This window comes from Colius striatus, chromosome 13 (genome assembly GCF_028858725.1).
Source record: "Colius striatus isolate bColStr4 chromosome 13, bColStr4.1.hap1, whole genome shotgun sequence".
Lineage (NCBI taxonomy): Eukaryota > Metazoa > Chordata > Aves > Coliiformes > Coliidae > Colius > Colius striatus.
In genome coordinates, this window is record NC_084771.1 from 1,948,573 (window position 1) to 1,963,425 (window position 14,853).

Genomic DNA, 14,853 nt, shown 5'->3' on the forward strand with positions numbered 1-14,853 from the left:
GGAATTTCAAAGCATTCCATTACAGTGGCTATTTAAGAGAAGCATTGTCCCACAAAACTCCTCTCTTGATTGTTGCCAAGAAGGAGAATTGGATGCAGGGAGCTGCTTGAGCTCCTATGTAGCCTGTAGCTCTCTAACCCAGCTGCCCTCCAGCCCCAGGCTGTGCCTGTTGCTGGAGAAGAGCTCTGAGCCCCAAGCTGCCACAGCAGCTAGCACCCATGGGCATCCCTGCACCATGCTTGGCTTGTTCCCACGAGCCCAGCCCAGACCTCAGGGCACAGAGGTGGCTGCTGGCCAGGCAGCCCCAGGAGAGGGTGCAGACTCATGACATGGGGGGATTGTCAGGGAAGATGGACCAGGATTCTGGATGAAGAGGCAGAAAGCTGGCAAGAATTGACCCCAGGGATTGTTATCCACCTTTTAGAGCTGGGGAGCCTGCTGCAGGGAGCAGCAGGACTCACCCATGGTCACTGGCAAGGCAGCAGAGAGTCAGGAAGAGAGTGCCTGTATCACCTGAGCAGCCACTCAGCACCATTTGCCGTGCCAGGCTGTCTGTGTCCATTCACTGCCCAAAAACCAGCTCTCCTCAGCAGGAGGGGATGGCTGAGGAAGTGGCTGGCAGCTCCTTGCCTGTGTCAGCACAGCACTGTGCCTGCTACCAGGCTGCTCAGCCTGCCCTCCTGTTCCCTAAACCCAGCTGAGACAAATCCCAGCTGCTGGCAGGAGAGAGAAGAGCCTTCCTTTGAGGTGTGGAAACAAGGGGGAGGCTGTGGGAGAGCTGAAAAGTCCCCCTGGGCAGCTGTGGAGGAGAAGGGCTGTTACCCACACCCAGAGACACCCACTGGCACGAAGGGCAGGAGCCCCAGTTGGTTTCACTTCCAGAAAATTAGCAAAGACAGAGACAGTGGCAGAGTGAGAAACTCCACTGAAAAATCCCCACACTCTTGTTCTGACGAGGCTGAGCTGCAAATTTCCTCTCTGTGAGCTCCGACGTGTCCCCAGGCAGCCCCCGAGCCGGGGCTGTCCCTGCCCAGCTGCGTGACACCGGCGCCGCTGCCCCAGCCCAGCAAAGGGGAATTCAGACCTTGCCTCTGGCTCTGCTAAAAGCTGTGACACACTGGTGGCTTCAGCAGAGGCTGAGGGACACGAGGCCACCAGCGTTGGAGCCACATCATGCTGAGTTACAGGAGAAGCAGCTTGGAAGCCCCCAGGACACTGCAGTGCTCCCATCGACAGGGGACTCTGGCATCTGGAGGAGGGTGGTCAGGTAGGGTACCTCGCTGAGGTGACCAGAGGGGCATGGTGGGGCCATGCACAGAGCTTTTCTGGGGGTTCTGCAAGTGGAGACTTGCCAGGGGGACATGGCTTTGTACTGTGTGCACAGGCTGGGAGGTGCTGGGAGGGAGGGAGGGGGAACCTTTGAGACAAAAATAGCTTTTAGTGCCTGAAGGTGGCTGCTCATGAGGGAGGTGCCTGGCAGGGAGCCCCAGTGGCTGTGGGATGCTGGGGTGCTGCTGCTAAGCTCTGCTGCTTCACCCACTGGCCCCTGCACCACTCTGCAGAGCAAGCTGTGCCTGGCCCCTGGTGCACAGGAGCCTCCAGCCCCGCAGCACCTCCAGCCCAGCTCCTTCTCTGCTCAGAGAAGCAGCCAAGTGCTGCTTCTGGCCTGGATGATGGTGCACATGCCCCAGGAAAGAGGGGGCCTGCAGAGGCTCAGGCTAGCAAGCACCCCTGGGACCACGTGTGCAGGGGACTCCTCAGCTGGCACTGGGCACGAGGCACAAGGGGAATCTTGCCTGGCCTTTTGCCCAGGGCAGGGAGATGAAATGAGGGACATGTGCTGCGTGGGGATCAGAGCCCACCACGTGCTGGGCATGCAGGGGACTCCAGTGCCACCACAGCCCAGTGTTCAGATGAGATTTCCAAGATAAAACACTGCTGCCTGGCACCCATTTGCCCTGAGCCATCCCTTCTCATCTGCCACATCATCTTCTGCCATCACATCTTCTTCTCCCAGGGGAAGCTGCTCTCAGCCCTGCCTAGAGCCCAGGTGGAGATCCAGCAGAGAAATGGTGCTCTTGGCTGCTCAGTAGTCAGTGTAGGATCTGTCTGACAGTCTCACCAACAGCTACATCTGATTACTGGGTCGCCAAAGGGTGACCACACTGCACCCAGAGGAGCTGCCCTCGAATCTGCTGGGGACAGGATGACCAGGGCTCTCTGGGAGCAGAGGTGAGTCCTGATCCTCAGCAATGCCATGGGGCTTCAGCTGCTCAGGGGAGCAAATGCAGCTTTCCAGCTGCCAGAGGCTAAATAAACCCTTGTAGAGTGCAGTTTCCTTCTCCAGGTGGTTATAAGAGCAAAAGTCCTTTGGAGCATCCTGTCTACAGAGTCCTTGAAGCTCAAGGGATGGGCACTGGGCTGGACACAGCTTCTCTCCTCCTGCACCCCCATCCCTGCAGCTACACCTCAGTACCTCAGCCAGCCAAGTCCCACCTGCTGTGGGAAGCAGCTCCCAGGCTGCAGTGCCTGTCTGTGCTCCAGAGCTCGTGTCTCAGTCCCTGGGGAAGCCCAGTGCCTCCCCCTCGCTGCTCCAGCCGATCCCCTTAAGGAGGGCAGAGCAGGAAACACGTGCGAGGCTGCTGTGGCTCCCAACACGTCTCCTGCAAGGGGGAGGGAAAGGCTGGGCTGTCAGGGAGTGGGATGGCCAGGCCACCACAGCACAGAGCTGCTCCTGGTTCCCAGGACATCATCTGTCCCCCCAGCCAGCCCACACAGCCTCGGGTTTCTGCTCCCACTCACGCGCTGCTTCCCGTTAACCTCACAGGAGGCTCGAGCTTGCTCCTCCATCCTTTACAACCTCTCCAGGAGGATCTCTTCTTTTTGGTTCTCTTTCTCTCTCCCTTTTCTTTTTCCAGGTGTCCAACAAGTCATAAAACCCCTGCCCCTCCTCAACTGGAGAGGAGAGAGAAATACAATGAGCAGTCTAAGAGGAGGTAAGAACAGGGGATGGACTTGTGGGCTCTTAGGGTGCAAACAGAGGGAAGGAATGCTTGTGCTGCAAATGCTGGGGATGTTGCCTACTTCTAGACTTACTAAAGCCTTTGGTACAGTGGTGGTTTGGCCCTGGCTGGGTGCCAGGTGCCCACTAAGTGGTTCTGTCACTCCCCCTCCTCAGCTGGACAGGGGAGAGAGAAATAGAAGGAAAGGCTTGAGTCAAGATAAGGACAAAGGGGATCACTCAGCAATTGGTGTCACAGGCAAACCAGACTCAGCTTGGGGAGAAAAGGGTTTGATGTATTAATGAACCATCAGAACAGGGAGATGAGAAACAAAACTCTCAAAACACCTCCCCCAGCCCTCCCTCTGCCCAGGACTCCCCTTCCTCCCCCCCAGCAGCACAGGGGATGGGGTCAGTTCATCACAGATGGACTTTGCTGCTGCTGCTCAGGGGAAGGCCTCCTCACACTCCCTCTGCTGCACTGTGGGGTCTCTCAAATGGGGGACAGTCCCTCACCAACTGCTCCAGCGTGGCTCCTTCCCATGGGCTGCAGCTCCTCATGAACTGCCCCAGCCTGGGGTCTGCCATGGGGCAGCTCCTCACAGCCTGCCCCAGCGTGGGTCACCCACAAGAGAACAGGGGTGTTACCTCAGTCCCTGATGGGCCAGGCCTGGGTCAGCTGTGGGTCCATCTCAGAACTGACTGGCATCAGCCCTGTCAGCTACAGGGGAAGCTTCTGGCAGCTCTTTGTTTAAAGAAGCCACCCCTGTAACTTCCCTGCTACCAAAACCTGCCCAGGCAGAACCACACCAGCGTGTCTCAGTTTCTCTGGCTTTGCTACTCCCTGTGCAGCCACATCCCTGGGTGGGAAGCAGGTGGGTTGTGTTCTGCAGCAGTTCAAGTGGGTAAAGGCTCAGAATGTGGAAGGCTTGTTGTTTCAGAGGAGACAATCAAATGATGCTCCTGACAGACACCATGCCTGGGCTGCCCAGACTGGCTCAGGGGTAGGCAGAGGCACAGGAGGGCAGAGCTGTGTGTGTGTGCTGGACACAGCACAGCAGACCCTCCCTGCCACTTCCCACGTGCCCAGGCCCCTGGCTGCATCACACACCAGCCCCACACCCCTGTGGGACCCAGTGTGAGTCCTGGAATGTGTTTGTTCCATGCAAATGGCAAAAAGAGACTGCTGCTGCAGAATCACAGGGTGGTCTCAGCTGGAAGGGATCTTCCAGCCCATGGGGTGCAGCCTCTGTCCCAGCCCCATCACCCACCAGCCCATTGCCCTCAGTGCAGCACCCACCCGGCTCTGAAACCCCTCCAGGGACGGTGACTCCAGCAGCTCCCTGGGCAGCTCGAAGACGAGCAAGAGCGTCCCTCGCCGAAGGGTGCACACCGCTTGAGGAAGCCTTTCCGCTGCCTTTCGTCCCTGCCCTGGGTGCCACAGCCCCGCGCTCGGCCCGTGCTCCTGCCCCGGCGCTGCTGGGAGCCCGCACGGCGCAGTGCCCCGGGGACAGGGGCTGAGGGGAGCAGCGCTGCGGGAGGCTGCTGCTGTCCCGAGGGTCTCACACGGACGGGCACCGCAGCCGCGCTCCCGCCAGCCCCGCGCGCGTTCCCGCGGCTCCCTTCGCGCGCGTTCCCGCGGGGGCGTGGCCAGGCGGGTCACGTGAGGCAGCTGCGCGCGCAGCCCGGTCACGTGGTCTCGGCGGCGAGCGGGGCCTGAGCGGAGCCATGGAGGGGCCAGGCCGAGGTGGGCCCGGGCGGGGCGGGACGGGGAGGGCTCGGCTCGGCAAGGGGACACCGGCTCCCCCAGCCCGGCCCTGCCGCCGCACAGCGGGCCCAGTCCGTGCCGTGCGCGGCGCCGCTGCCAACGCGAAGCGGCCGGTAGCGGAGCCCCGCAGCGCCTGAGGGCCCGAGCCGCTGCCGGACCCTCAGGGGTTGTGGCCGCTGCCGGACCCTCAGGGGTTGTGGCCGCTGCCGGACCCTCAGGGGTTGTGGCCGCTGCCGGACCCTCAGGGGTTGTGGCCGCTGCCGGACCCTCAGGGGTTGGAGCCGCTGCCGGACCCTCAGGTTGCGGCTGCTCTGGTGTTGGAGCTGCTGCCGGACCCTTTGGGGTTGTGGCTGCTCTGGGGTTGGAGCCGCTCTGAGCTTGGAGCCACTGCAGGACTCTCTGGGGTTGGAGTCGCCGCAGGACCCTCAGGTTGTGGCTGCTCTGGGGTTGGAGCCTCTGCTGGACCTGCTCTGAGGTTGGAGCCACTGCAGGACCCTCAGGGGTTGTGGCCGCTGCCGGACCGTCAGGTTGTGGCTGCTCTGGGGTTGGAGTCTCTGCAGGACCCTCAGTGGTTGCGGCCGCTTTGGGCCCGAGCCACTGCCGGACCCTCAGGGGTTGTGGCTGCTGCAGGACCCTCTGGGGTTGGAGCCGCTCTGGGGTTGGAGCCGCTCTGGGGTTGGAGCCGCTGCAGGACCCTCAGGGGCTGTGTCCGCTCTGGGGTTGGAGCCGCTCGGGGGTTGTGGCCGCTCTGGGGTTGGAGCCTCTCACGGGTTGTGGGCTGGGCCAGGGCTCCTCAGCCCGCGGCCTTCCCTCCCTCAGGGGCTGGGCCCGCGGGAGCAGCGCCGAGGGGGCTGCGGGGTCCCGGGCGAGGCCGTGGGGGGGAAGTGCCGAGCCCCAGGGGCCGCATGACTGGGCGGGGGTCCCGTGTTCCCGGGGTGTCCGTGGGCAGGGGCTGTGCGTGGCAGTCCTGGCACTCAGCCTCTGCAGCTGCCTGCAGGTGTGAAGGACGACTCCTTCAGCGTGCTGGACCTGGCGGAGTACACCAAGAACCGGCCGTGGTGGCGCAAGGTCTTCACCCCCAGCTCGGGCTCCAGTGCCGAGAAGTACAACGTGGCCACGCAGCTGGTGATTGGAGGGGTCACAGGATGGTAAGATGGGCTGGGGCTGCTGCTGACAGCGGGCAGGGTGCCCCTGGGCACTGGCTGGGCTCGTGGGAACACGCTGACAGGGGCAGGGTGCTTTACCTGCTGGGCTTTCAGAGGAGGCAAGTGAGCAGCTCGCTCTACCCACTGTGCCCTGGCGTGCTCTGGGGAACTGTGGGGTGTCTTAACGTGGAGCTGAAGAACTGAAACTGTTTCCCAGGGGAGAAAACAGCATCAGGCTTTAATTTATTGAGATGAGAGAATTCCTTTTCATTTCTGGCATGGAGTGATGGTGTTGGATGCAGCCACGGGCCAGCTCGAGCCTCTTGGAACAAAGTCTCCTTCCCTAGAGGTGGATGTGGTTCAGGCACCTGCACAAAAAGCACCTGTGGGCACAGTTCCTGGGGTGTTGTGTCACTTGTAACAAGTGCTGAGGCTGCTGGCTCGTTGACTCTACAATTTCCTTCCCACAGCAGCATTGTTTTGAGTGGAAGACTTGATGTAATCACCCTGCTTTCCTCCCTGCCATGGCCACCTTCCTGGTCTGGCACAGGGGTAAACTGTGGGTGATAGTCACTCATTTTCCCCCACAAGAATCCTCTCTCTTGTATCTTCCCCAAGTGGGTGTGTTCTGAAAAGGGTAAGAGCAGGCTTGGTGCTTTGCCATGTTGACAAGGAAACCTTAGTCCAAGTCTCCTTTGGGTGATACACTCCACTAACCCTTTGCTGCATAACTGAGCAGTGTGGCCCTGGCTTGACTTTTGGTGGCTGCAGTGATGTCCCTTGTTGAGACCATGGAACCCATTTTGGAGGGCAGGATGGCTTTAGGCCACTGCTGTCTGTCAGCTTGTTCCAGTGGTTTTTTCTCCTGTGAGGGATGAAAAGCAAGCAGTTGTGTGGGCCACAGAGAAGCCTGCTGTGTGTGATCTGCTGCCCATGCTGTGTTGTGGAGCAGCAGCAGAGGTGCTGCCTCCTTCCCTTTCAGACAAAGCTGTAAAAACCCCCAAAAAGCTGAACTCCCCCAGCTGATTTGTGTTGAAATCTCATGTTTCTGGCTGCTCTCTTGGGAGGAGCTTGATCTCTTCAAAGAGATAACAATCAAAACTGCAAAAGGCTGAAATGTGGTGGTGGGATGTAAAACTTGCCAAAGCATCACTTGTGGCTGAGCAGAAATGGTTGCTCTCTCGTTCTGGTGCACTTGGGTCTCTTCTGCTGTTCCTCAGGCTGCCTCTGAGCCTTGGTGAAGCCCTGCCTGGGGCAGCCCTGCCTGTGGGAAGCGTGCTGAGGGCTGTGTGGTTGGTGTGGCACTCTCCTGACTGGAGCCTGGTTGATTTGTAGGTGTACTGGATTCATCTTCCAGAAAGTTGGGAAGCTGGCAGCAACAGCAGTGGGAGGTGGCTTTTTCCTACTTCAGGTGTGTATGAACAGTGGGCCAGGCTTTCCCAGTGCCATGCTGGTGGGGGTGAAGGGGTGCTAATTGCCCCTTGGGGCATGTGGGACCAATTCCCTTCTCTGCCAAGAGCTCTGTATGGCTGTGGGTGTCAAGGGCCAGTGGCATCCTGGGATGGGTCAGAAGGGCTGTGGGCAGGAGGTCAGAGAGGTTCTGCTCCCCCTCTGCTCTGCCCTGCTGAGACCACATCTGGAATATTGTGTCCTGCTCTGGGCCCCTCAGTTGCAGAAGGACAGGGAGCTGCTGGAGAGAGTCCAGCACAGGGCCACAGAGGTGATGGAGGGGAGCATCTGCCTTGTGCTGAAAGGCTGAGGGAGCTGGGGCTCTGCAGCTTGGAGAAGAGGAGCCTGAGGGGTGAGCTCAGGAATGGTTCCAGATGCATCAAGGGTGGGTGTGAGGAGGCTGGAGCCAGGCTGTGCTCAGGGATGGCCAGTGACAGGACAAGGGGCAACAAGCTGGAACTGAAGAGGTTCCAGAGCAACACAAGGACAAAGCTGTTCCCTGTTGAGGTGAGGGAGCACTGGCAGGGGCTGCCCAGATGGGCTGTGGAGGCTCCTTCTCTGGAGACATTCCAACCCAGCTGGTTCCTGTGTGCCCTGCTCTAGGTGGTGCTGCCCTGGCAGGGGGTTGCACTGGGTGAGCTTTCCAGGCCCCTTCCAGCCCTTGAGGTTCTGGGATTCCCTGGGTCCACAGGGGCAGCACTAAAGCAGGATCAGTGTATAAACTGCAGGATTGCCAAAAGGTGCTGCCTGCTTTGGGTCTGCTGATGAAGGCCAGGCCAAAGGCACATGGGGACTGTGACCACAGGGGCACCTGTGTGAAGCAGGAGGAAGCCTTTGGCTGTGGTGAACTGTGCCAGGGGAGGTTCAGGCTGGGTGTGAGGAGGAATCTCTTGGCTGCCAGGGCTGTCAGGCATTGGAAGGGGCTGCCCAGGGAGCTGCTGGAGTCATCATCCCTGGAGGGGTTTCAGAGCTGGATGGGTGCTGCACTGAGGGCAATGGGCTGGTGGGTGATGGGCTGGGACAGAGGCTGCACCCCATGGGCTGAAAGATCCCTTCCAGCTGAAACCACTCTGTGATTGTATTCTGTGATTCTGTGTCTAGTCAGAACTGGCCACTCTCAGTCCTGTGGATACTGGTGTCCCTGGAGTAACAGCCCAGGATGTGTGTGATGTGCTCCCTGCCAGCCTGGCTGCTGGAGGAGTCAGGCCAGTGTGGTGGGGCTCCCTGTAAAACCTTGGGGAAGAGGAGACAAACAAATCTCTCCCTGTCCTCAGCCATTTCTCCTGTTTCCCAGGAGCCCTGGCACTGAGGGCAGCTGCTCCTGTGTGGACATGGAGCTCTCCCATCCTGCTGGAGGCACAGCAGCCCTCAGGCCCCCTGGGCAGTGTGGCTGGTTTGCTCAGGCTGTGTCTCAGGTGTGACTGGTTCTCCCCACTTTCCTGGCTCTGCATGTTCTGCTGGAAGCCAAAAGCTTGCTCAGAGCAGGGAGAGTTTCACTGTTGAATCATCCTGACCAGATAAAACATTTAGACAGGAACAGGCTATTAATAGTTGTGTCCACCCCCAGCAGCAGAGCTGCAGAGTGCCAGACGTGGCAGTTGTCAGGAAGGGGTGGTGCCAGCTTTACCTTAGAGAACAGAGGCTGATACAGGCTGAGCTTGCAACCTGTGCCTGCTCTCAGGGGATTACTGTGGCAGACAGATGTTGCAGGACAGTTGGTACAGCTACAGGAGTGGGGCTTTGTCCTGTTTTTAAGCCAGTGTGCACGTCCTCTCAGCCCATTGGACTGGGCTGTGGCAAGTGGTTGTGGGGGGGGAAGGTGGGAGGGCAAAGGGCTGTGTTTAGCCATGGTCATGCAGACATTTACTCCAGGAGCTTTTCTCTTCACTCCTCAAAAGCAGATTGCAAACCACACAGGGTACATCAAAGTGGACTGGAAGCTGGTGGAACGAGATGTGAACAAAGCCAAGCAGCAGCTGAAGCTTCACAGCAGTGGGAACAGAGTGTCTCCAGAGGTGAAAAGCAAAGTGGATGAGGTGAGGCTGCTCTTCCAGGGCATGTGCAGGTGCTTCACTGCAGGGACAGCAGGAAATGGGATGGACTTGTGGGCTCTTAGGGTGCAAACAGAGGAAAGGAATGCTTGTGTTGCAAATGCTGGGGATGTTGCCTACTTCTAGACTTACTAAAGCCTTTGGTACAGTGGTGGTTTGGCCCTGGCTGGGTGCCAGGTGCCCACTAAGTGGTTCTGTCACTCCCCCTCCTCAGCTGGACAGGGGAGAGAGAAATAGAAGGAAAGGCTTGAGTCAAGATAAGGACAAAGGGGATCACTCAGCAATTGGTGTCACAGGCAAACCAGACTCAGCTTGGGGAGAAAAGGGTTTGATGTATTAATGAACCATCAGAACAGGGAGATGAGAAACAAAACTCTCAAAACACCTCCTCCCAGCCCTCCCTCTGCCCAGGACTCCCCTTCCTCCCCCCCAGCAGCACAGGGGATGGGGTCAGTTCATCACAGATGGACTTTGCTGGTGCTGCTCAGGGGGAGGCCTCCTCACACTCCCTCTGCTGCACTGTGGGGTCTCTCAAATGGGGGACAGTCCCTCCCCAACTGCTCCAGCGTGGCTCCTTCCCATGGGCTGCAGCTCCTCATGAACTGCCCCAGCCTGGGGTCTGCCATGGGGCAGCTCCTCACAGCCTGCCCCAGTGTGGGTCACCCACAGGAGAACAGAGGTGTTACCTCAGTCCCTGATGGGCCAGGCCTGGGTCAGCTGTGGGTCCATCTCAGAACTGACTGGCATCAGCCCTGTCAGCTACAGGGGAAGCTTCTGGCAGCTCTTTGTTTAAAGAAGCCACCCCTGTAACTTCCCTGCTACCAAAACCTGGCCCAGGCAGGACCATGCCAGCTGTTCCCAACATCATTCTCACAGGGAAACAGGCTGCTCCTGGCTTGCATGAGTGTGCTGGGTAAAAAACCTCTCTGGATGTCTTGAGGGCAGGGAGTGGTGGGAACGGAGTTAAGTGCAGGTGGTGGCTGGTCACTGGTGGCGTTCCCCAGGGCTCAGTGCTGGGGGCTGTTCTGTTTAACAGTGATCTGGGTGAGGGGATGGAGGGCACCCTCACTAAGTTGGCAGATGACAGCAGGTTGGGTTGGAGCTGAGGGCAGGAAGGGTCTGCAGAAGGACCTGGCCAGGCTGGAGCCATGGGCTGAGACCATGAGGTTCAACATGGACAAGGGCCAGGTTCTGCCCTTGGGTCACACCAACCCCAGGCAATGCTGTGGGCTTGGAGAAGAGTGGCTGGAAAAGCTGCCCAGAGGGAAAGGACCTGGGGATGTTGGTCAATAGACACCTGAGTGTGAGCCAGCAGTGTGCCAGGTGGCCAAGAAGGCATCACAAATAGTGTGACCAGTGGGCTCAGGGCAATGATTGTCCCTCTGTACAGCCCTGGGGAGGCTGCAGCTGCAGGGCTGTGCTCAGTGCTGGGCCCCTCACTCACTGCCACAGGGACACTGAGGGGCTGCAGCATGGCCAGAGCTGGAGAAGGGGCTGAGGGAATGGGGGTGTTGAGCCTGGAGTAAAGGAAGCTCCAGGGAGACAGGATCATTCCATGACAACCTGAAAGGAGGCTGTGGTCAGGTGGGTGTTAATCTCTTCCCAATTACAAGTGATAGGACAAGAGGGAATGGGCTCAAGTTGTGCCAGGGAAGCTTCAGATTGGATGTCAGGAAAAACTTGTTCACCAAAAGGGTTGTCAGCCCCTGTGCCAGGCTGCCCAGGCAGGTGATGGAGTCCCCAGCCTCCAGGGCTGTGCAGATGAGGTGCTGAGGGCCCTGGGTTAGTGCTGGGCTGGGTCAGGTCAATGTTTGGATTTGGTGATCTTAAAGGTCCTTTCCAACCCAAAGGATTGTGATTCTATCTGTGTGTGTATGAGACAGCCAGGGTGAGATTCAGACATGACACCAGCTCCCCATGTGCACATTCCTTGAGGATGGGAGAAAACATGGGGGAGTGATGGGGAGAGATGTCCCTTCAGTCTGACAAGAGCAACAGAGCAGCTCTGTTATCCTGGGCTCTGGGCACAGGCAGCAGCTGATTGGGATGGTGCCCTGGGGCATGTAGGCTCAGGCTGCAGCTCTCAGAGGATCTGGGCTGCACTGGGTTGAGGAGCTGGAGCTGCAGTGGGGAGATGGAGGGGAGGCCAGTAGGCAGGATGCCTTCCCAGACCCCAGCATCACAGCCCTGAGGAGGGGAGGAGAGGGGCTGACCTGCTGCTGTTTCACCCTGTTGGCTCTTCTCTCCCATGCTTAGGTGATCATCTTTCTGAAGAAGAATGTTATCCTGACTGGAGGCTTTGCTGGAGGGTTCCTGCTGGGCATGGCATCCTAGAAACTCTCTGGACTCTCAGGGTGCTGGAATCAGGCTGAAAGCTTCTGCCTCTGGTGTATCATTGTCATTCTTTTCTCCACCAAGATGACCAGACCCAGATTTTCTGATGAGTTGCAGCCTCTTAAACACGTAGTGGCAGAGAAACCTCTTCAATGTGCTTCTTCCCAGGTGCTCAGGGCTGCTCCATGTCCATTTGTCTGATGGCATATGTTTACCACAGCTGTCACCACTATTTAGCTTGCACTTGTCCTGCTCTCCAGCAGCTGGAGAGCCTGTGCTTCCCTCTGCACAGAGATGGTGTGTGCAATCCATAATGGGCTTCTTTGTCCTGGGGTGGATGCAGAAGCTTGGGCTGGATTCAGGTCAGGTGGATAAGGAGCAGGTTGATGCTGTGTGTGCTGCTGGGGCTTCTCCTGCCATTGCACTGCATGTGGGTGGCTGTTTGGCTTCTCCCCTGCTGTTCCTTCCACACCTCCCTGCAGCTGCCACACTGGCAGTGCTGATTCAAAGTGAGCACCCTGGATGGCTCCCCAGGCCCTTTGCTCCTCGTGTGTTTGAAAAGTCACACTGCAGAGCACCTTGCTGCCTGTTAGCTGGCTGCTCAGCCTCTGGGATGTGCTGAGGTGCTCCTGTGGCGGGCAGGCAGCCAGTGTGGCAGCCCTGTCTGTGCCAGGCCAGCTGCCACGAGCACTGAGCCACACTGTAAATCACCTTGGGCCTCAGGCTGGATGTTTCTAGGTCCACCATGGCCTTCTCTGTCTGCATTGGTGTTGGTGATGCTCTTAGAGCTGTAACCATGTGGGACAGGACTGCAGGCAGGATGTGTGCATCCCTTTTAATGGTACTTTGTGCTGCTCCAGGCTACCTGCTGCCAGCACTGCTGGAGTGGTGGCAGGGAAGGATGTGAAATGTGGAGTGCAATCCTTTACCTGCCTCTGCAGAGCACAAACTCCACCTCCCTGGTCTCTGAAAGCAACTGAAATGGCAAAACCAGGTTGTGCTCTTGTGGGAGTCTCTCATTTTCATACTTCTATGCCTTTTGGTTATGTTCCTTCCTTCCTTGCATCTACCCATTTCCACAAAGCAAGCTGCCTGCTGAATTCCATCAGCTGCAACCCAGACACAGAGCTCAGCTGGTTTTGGACAGTGTGTCCCAGTGCAGTTGTGTGCAGAGGTGAACTCTAACCTCCAGGATTGAATCACAGCACCACAGATGCCTTGGAGGTGTTCTGCATTGCCTGTGCTGGGCTGGCACTGCTGCAGGGACTTGCATGATGGCACAGGGATGTCCTCCAGCAGGTCCCCAGAGGAGTTCTAGCCAGGAATGCTTTTTGTTTCTAATGTGGGTCTCCTTCAGTGGGAGACATGTCAGGGTGACAGAGACAGTGTCTGGCTCAGCAGCTGCACCCTGTCTCCAGTGCTGTGTGTGATGCCTTTCTATCAATCTGCTGCTGCTCTCACTGTGGTTGGGGACAGGGGTGTTCCCCTGAGAGCTGCTGGAACAGTGGGCTCTTCCACCTTCTTTTGGCATCTGCACCTGCAGTTGTTCATTTTGTGTCAGCTCTGTTGCTGGAAGCCTCAGTGTGAGCAACACTTGGCTTTAACTGAGGTTTTCTCACCTTCAGGGTCTTACAGTGAGGCTGGAGGTAACCAGGAGCCAGAAGTTGGTGTCTTGTTGGTTCCTTTGCTCCATAGATGGCCAAGGAGAATGAAGGAGCAGCTGGGCTCATCTCCTTTTGATGATGCTCTTCCTAAAGCTATCCAGGACTGCAGGAATGATGTGGTGCAGCAAAGGGCTGTGCAGTAAAGGGGTGTTTGGGAGTGGAGTCACAGGTGATGGTGGTGGCTCATGGCTTGGTTGGGTGTTTTGTAGGACCCCTGCAAGGCTGAAGGTGCAGGAATTGATCCATTTGTAGTGCAGAGGAGCTCCTGTTGCTGTAGGAAGCCAGTGTTGCTGCCCCTCTGCCTCCTGCTGCCTCACACAACGTCTTCTGAGATGCACTAACCCCTGTGAAGCTTTCTCCAGCCACAACACTCATCTGCAGACCTTAGCAATGCTTTGCAGGCTCAATAAGTGACTTCTGCCCAGCCCCAGGGAAGGTGGAACTGGCTTCAACTCCACAAGGTCTCAGCTTGCTGCTATGGAGAGAAACGGCCCAGAGAGGGAGCTGAACCTCCTCACTTGCTGCTGGAAGGGGAAACAGGGATTTCATGCTGTATGTGATGGGAGTGCAGGCAGGGAATGGACAGCAGGATCCTGCTGTGTGCCAGTGCCAGGCTCGTGCCTGTGGGCACACACTCTGATGCTGAATCAAGCTCTGTGGGGATTGTTGCAGGTGCCAAGGTGAGGTGCTTCCCCCCACCCCTTCCCTGCTCTGCTTGTGGCAGCTGTTGCAGTGTGAGGAGGTTTCAGACACACTGAGCTTTTACAGTGGTTTTATATATTGTATGGAAATGCTTGAAGTGATCTTTTATTAAACAGTTTTGCTCTAATGTGTGAAGCCTGGTGACTTGTTGGGGACTGACTTGCTTTTGTCTCACCCTGAGTGTTGGTTTGGACTCCCAGGAGCAGGGACAGCCTTCCCCTTTTGCTTGAATAGATCCCTCTTCCTGGCAACAATCACTTCTCTTCTCAATAGGTGGGATGCTCCTGGGGCAAGTGATTCTGCTGCCAGCCTGGCTTCAGAGCCCCCCTGCTGAAGCAGGAGGGGGAGGGGCAGGGAGATGGGGCTTTGCTTGGGAAGAGGTGTAACACAAGCCTGGGCTGGTTTTAAATCAGCTGCTGGGGTATCTCCTGCTCACATAAGGCAAAAGGGGCAAAATGAGCCACTCAGCAAGTGTTTGAGCTGCTCCACAGCGCTGTCACCCCTCTCCCCTTCTTACCAAGGCCACTGAGCCCCCCTTTTTGCCTCCAGGGCTTTCTGTGTGCAGGGGGGTGGCAGGAGGAGCCAGTCCTGACTGATCTCAAGCTATAAAAACACCCAGCAGCTTCTATTTCAAACAGGATTGTGTGCCATGGAGCTGTGGAGTGTGAGCAGCAGCCAGGCTGCCTGCCTTGCAGCTCCCTGGGCCCTCAATAAACCACCCAGCTGAGGCTTCCAGTTG

General features: G+C 57.8%; 1 protein-coding gene across 1 annotated transcript; it reads left to right on the forward strand.

The window, feature by feature from the left end:
• Positions 1 to 4,676: 4,676 nt before the first annotated feature.
• FUNDC2 (FUN14 domain containing 2) lies at positions 4,677 to 14,241 on the forward strand. The gene is made up of 5 exons (XM_062007048.1): positions 4,677 to 4,748; positions 5,767 to 5,917; positions 7,250 to 7,325; positions 9,265 to 9,399; positions 11,671 to 14,241. Exons 1-5 carry the CDS (start codon positions 4,730 to 4,732, stop codon positions 11,746 to 11,748), a joined length of 459 nt encoding a protein of 152 aa, XP_061863032.1. The 5' UTR covers positions 4,677 to 4,729; the 3' UTR covers positions 11,749 to 14,241.
• Positions 14,242 to 14,853: the final 612 nt, after the last annotated feature.

What these genes read in the sequence shown, in the direction of transcription:
- FUNDC2 (XM_062007048.1), top strand. An exon ending in ATTGGAGGGGTCACAGGATG is followed by an intron (nt 5,918 to 7,249) that starts GTAAGATGGGCT and finishes GTTGATTTGTAG; the next exon opens with GTGTACTGGATTCATCTTCC. An exon ending in GTGGCTTTTTCCTACTTCAG is followed by an intron (nt 7,326 to 9,264) that starts GTGTGTATGAAC and finishes CCTCAAAAGCAG; the next exon opens with ATTGCAAACCACACAGGGTA.